The following is a 5,166-nucleotide window of genomic DNA, read 5'->3' as shown; positions in this document are numbered from 1 at the left end:
TTTTTTTTTTTTTTTTGAGATACAATCTCTCTATGTAGTCCAGGCTAGCCTAGAATTTATTCTACTGTCTCAGCTTCCCAAACGCTGGGATTACAGACATATTATCAAACCTAGGTCAATATTTTCCTTTTTTATTAAAGACTTCTTGGGACTGGCAAAGATGGCTCGTCAGGTAAGAGCACTGACTGCTCTTCGGAAGGTCCTGAGTTTGGATCCCAGCAACTACATGGTGGCTCACAACCACCCATAATGAGATCTGATGCCCTCTTCTGGTGCGTCTGAAGACAGCTACAGTGAATTACACCGGAGTAAGGGGGGCATGGGCAGAGCGAGCCGGGCCGGCAGAGGTCCTGAATTCAAATCCCAGAAGCCACATGATGGCTCACGGCCACCTGTACAGCTACAGTGTACTCATACATAAAATAAAATAAATCTTTAAAAAAAGATGAAGACAATGTTTGTCTGCATATGGTTAAGAATACTCAAAGAAGTTAATAATAGAACATTGTTCTGAGTTTTCAGAAACAGAGACAAATGGAAATTATACTTTTCATATACCTTGGGATTCTTTTAATCAGTCCAATGCTAGAATCGACAACTATAATTCTCCTTTTCCTTCTCCCATTTTTTATGATAATAAAAACAGGAAAAATCCTCCTTAGGCAGAGGAGATCACTCAGATTATGCTTGTTGTATCTGTAAGAGGACCTCAGCTTTATCAGCAGAATCTGCATGAAAAGTGGGATGGGGACTAAGGATGTAATTCAGTTAGTTGAGTGGTTGCCTAGCATGCATGAAGCTATACTCAGATCCCCATCACTATGTAAGTCCAGCCATGGTGGTACACGCCTGTAATCCCAATACTTAGAGGTACTGACAGGAGCACCAGAAGTTCACAGTCAGCCTTAGCTACACAGCAAATTTGAGTCTGCCCTGAGCTTTGAGAGACTCTGTCTCAAGAAAAACAAAAAACAAAATAAGAAAAAACACCGTGGGATATAAAATATATAAAACCAGTGCTAGGGAAGTAGGAACAGGTTAGATGGCTTTCCTCAGGTCTCAGTGAGAGACTTTGTCTCAGAAAAGAAGGTTGGCCTCTGGTTTCTACATGCTTGTATGCACTATGCACATGCAAACACACACACACACAAACACACACGATTCCTTAAAGGTGATAGTTTGGAGAGGTAAACAGATAAGTAACTATCAGTAACTATTTAACTTTTAATCAAAATTAAAAGTCCAACGTCTTTTAATTTTGTTTGTTTGTTTTTGAGACATGGTTTCTTTGTATAGCCCTGGCTGTCCTGGAACTCACTCTGTAGACCAGGCTGGCCTTGAACTTAGAAATCTGCCTGCCTCTGCCTCTCAAGAGCTGAGGTTAAAAGTGTGTGCCGTCGCTGCCCCGCTCCAATGTCTTTTATCTCATGATAAAACATCACATACAAACAGACTCAGGCAAGTCCTCACAGACGACCAAGAAAACTTTGTTTCTAATGTTTGTTCTTGAACCTTTGCTTCTAATTCTCTCTCCTGCCACTAAAGCTTGCAGACTGAGCTTCACTCCCCACATATCTACATGTCACAGGGAGAGAGGGAGGGATTCCTTTCCTCAGAAAGGACATAGGAACCAGGAAGCATAAATAAAAGCATTTTGAAAAAAGTACAAAAATATATAAATGTTCATGAGAGAAATTCAGAGAAATTACATGACTTTTCATTGTCAAATACCTTGTTTTCTTTCTTTCCTTTTCTGAGACAACATATTATATATCTCAGGCCAATTCTGAACTTACTATTAGCTCAGGATGACCCTGAACTTCAGATCCTCCTGCCTCTACTTCACAGTGCTAGAATTACAGGTCTACACCACTATCCCTAGTTTATCTGGGTCTGGAAGAAATAGGGCGTATTGTATGTTAGGCAAGCTTTCTACCAACTGAGCTACATCCTCAGCCCAAATCCTTATTTTTCAATTTTTAAAAAAACATTCATGAAAATACTGGTATATTGAAAGCCTCTACGTGTAAGCCTTATTTTTTTAATAAAAAAACATTGTAAATGAACAAAGGGACACACTGAATAATGGTGCTTGCCATGCAGGCCTAATGACTTGTCTGATCCCCTGGAACCCACTGTGGAAAGAAAGAACCAATGCCTGAAAGTTGTCCTCTGGCATACTGTGACACATTTGTCCTTCGGTATGTGAGAGCAATAAAGAAATCTGCACTTGTACTTTACTGTGTCTTAGTTACTCTTCCTGTCCCTGTGATAAAATGCCCTGAACAACATCATGGCAGGGAAGCCCTGGAAGCCGGTCATGTTCCCTCTGTAGACCAGAGACAGAGAACAAAGGCTGTCTGTGCTCAGCTAGTTTTCTCTTTTCTTGTAGTCTAGGACCCCAGCCTAGGGAAGACAGGCCTCCTTTAAGATGGGTCTTCCCACCTCAACTAACCTAAAGATAATCCCCCACAGGACATGCACAGGGGCTAACCTTGCCTAAACAATCCCTCAACAAATGAGCCTGGAGATTTGCATCCTAGGTGATTCTAGATTCTATCCAGTTAACAATCAGTACAATATGGATACGAATTTTACACAGAGTTAAGCTTGTATTTGTTTTTGTTTCATAGATGATGAATAAAAATACTCGTGGTTTGGCAGCTGGAGAGGTAGATCAGCAGTTAAGAGCACTTCCTCTCTTCCAGAGAACCTGGGTTTAATTCTCAGCACCTCTATGTGAGCACATGGTAGCTCACAGCTGGCAGTAGCTCTAGTACCAAGGGCTCCAACACCCTCTTCTGGCCTCCTCAGTCACCAGACACAAAACATCTTGTACTTTCATACATGCAGGCTGAGGTGGTTTAAATAAGAATGGCCCTCACAGGCTCATATATTTGACCACTTAGTTAGAGCTCCCTTAGGAGCTATTTGAAAGGATTAGGAGTTGTGGCCTTGGTGAAAAAAGTGTGTCCCTGAGGGTTGGCTTTGAGGTTTCAATAGCCCACAGCCAAGCTCAGTATCTCTGTCTGCTGCTGATCCTGTGGATCAGGATGTAGCTCTCAGGTACCTGCTTCAGCACCTAGTGTGACAGCACTATGCTCCCTGTCATGATAATGGTCTAAGCCTCTGAAACGGTAAGCCAGCTCCCAGTTATATGCTTTCTTTTACAAGAGTTGCTGTGGTCATCATGTCTCTTCATAATGACGAAGACAAAGGCAAAATATTCATGCACATAAAATAATAACTAAAAGATATACTCATGGTCTGAAGTTTAAATTGATTTCTTATGACCTCAGAAGATGTTGATGAATTGTACAGACTGATCTAACAAACAATGAGGGAGATAATGTTTAATTTGCTATTCACTGCAAACAAATCCTTTTACAGCTGGATACAATGTTAATAACAGGCTTATCCAAAACTAGCAGGAGACTAATGTTGCCCTAAGCTGGCTCTCTTTGTCTTTTTGAACATGCACCTTCCTGGTGGGAAGAGACAATATAGGGAATGTTAGTACTGTTTCAACATTTAATTTGCAAAAGGGAACGGGATTAAGTAACCTTTCCAATCTGAAAGTCTGAGAACAGTAGTCCTAGGCAATTAAAGCTGAGACCAAACTGAAGCACCTGGATCCCTCAGGAGCGTGCTATAATCCATGTCTTGGCACTGTCTCATACATGAGGATATTGTAGCTGTCCAGAATTTGAGAGTTTTTAAGATACCACAGTTTAAAGGCAAGTGGGGGAGTCTGGTTTTTAAAATGACAATGAAATCTCAAGAGTAAAATATAAGAAGTAGTCAGTTCTTTATACACTTGGTATATTTGGGTCCTGATTACTATCTGGCCAGACCACTTATTTTTTTCCAATTCAGACAGGGATTCCGTAAGATACTGCAGCTAATTTCCTTGGACATTACTGTTGCTATACCCTTCAAAATCTCCCTCCACACGAAAGAGCTGCTCCCTTTTGCCTCTCTTATCACAACAACATTCCTCAGAAAATCTTGTCCTCCTCAAACCATCCCCATTCCCCAACTAGAGCTGCTCCAGGGAAGTCATTGTGTTCAATGTATAGCCCATCCTTCTAGCCCTCAGATGATAGAAAGATGGTCTTTTGTTGTTTGTGTAATCTAAGTAAATATAACTCTATACTATGTTCTTCAAAAGACTTCATTATTGGGCTACTGAGATAGCTCAGCTCAGCAGTAAAGGTATGTGTCATATAAGCCTGGTAAAGTCAGTTTGATCTCTAGAACCCACACAAAAGGGAAAGTACAGAACAGACTCCAAAATGTTGTCCCCTGGCCTCTACACCTGAGACATGGCTCACAGGCCAACACATATACTTCATCATGAGCACGATGGTATTTATAAAAAAAAAACCTCACTATTAATATCATTATATTGTATCATTCTCAACAGTTATCTGTATCCCCCACCTCTTTAGGTTTTTGGTTTGGGGGCGTGGGGTAGGCTGAGAACAGGGTCTTGGCTGGCCTTGAATGCTATCTATATTATTTAAGCCACTATAGCCCTGTACAGTTAGTCTAACTAATATGTATAGCTAACATTTAGGTGTCATATGTACATCTCAGACTAATTTATCAGATCCCTGTGTGCACCTCAGTTCTGCCAGGCTGTGTTACTTACGCTGTAAAACTTCTCGGTGCCCACAGATGTGTCACAGCTTGCTTGAGAGGCTTCATTATGCTCTGGCTGCTCATGGTTTCTGAAGAATGGATATTTAATACCTAGTGATCATGACACAGAGACATGGTCGTGATACTCATGTAGCAGGAAAAGGCAAAAGTAATATTAGAATAGAGATGTAAAGAGTAGCTAATTCTCTAAGTTATGTACATACAGACACTATGAACTTAGCCTAGTCCCAAAACATAACCCCAGATCATGCAACCATTTTGAGCAGCCATTCAACAACAATTCTTTGTGTTGTTTTGTGGGGCTTTTTTGGTTTTGTCTTTTGCTTGTTTTTGTTTGAGTCAGGTTTCTCCATATATCCCTGGCTGTCCTGGAACTCACTCTGTAGACCAAGCTGGCCTCAGAAATCTGCCTGCCAAGAAATCCCCTCCTGCCGGTGGCACACACCTTTAATCCCAGCACTTGGGAGGTAGAGGCAGGTGGATTTCTGAGTTCGAGGCCAG

The 5,166-nt window shown here is 41.3% G+C and overlaps 1 protein-coding gene across 2 annotated transcripts in view; it reads right to left on the bottom strand.

Annotated features, from left to right (window-relative positions):
- Tex14 (testis expressed 14, intercellular bridge forming factor) overlaps window positions 1-5,166 on the bottom strand; it is a 75,634-nt gene that overhangs the window by 32,931 nt on the left and 37,537 nt on the right. For both annotated transcript variants that reach the window (XM_031354380.1, XM_031354381.1), the window contains exon 15: window positions 4,655-4,755. In XM_031354380.1, the coding sequence (XP_031210240.1) occupies window positions 4,655-4,755 (101 nt within the window). The remainder of the gene's footprint in view (window positions 1-4,654; window positions 4,756-5,166) is intronic.

This window comes from Mastomys coucha, unplaced genomic scaffold (genome assembly GCF_008632895.1).
Source record: "Mastomys coucha isolate ucsf_1 unplaced genomic scaffold, UCSF_Mcou_1 pScaffold5, whole genome shotgun sequence".
Taxonomy (NCBI): Eukaryota; Metazoa; Chordata; class Mammalia; order Rodentia; family Muridae; genus Mastomys; species Mastomys coucha.
The sequence above is the reverse complement of the archived record's forward strand: the minus strand, read 5'-3'. Positions and strand labels throughout refer to the sequence as shown.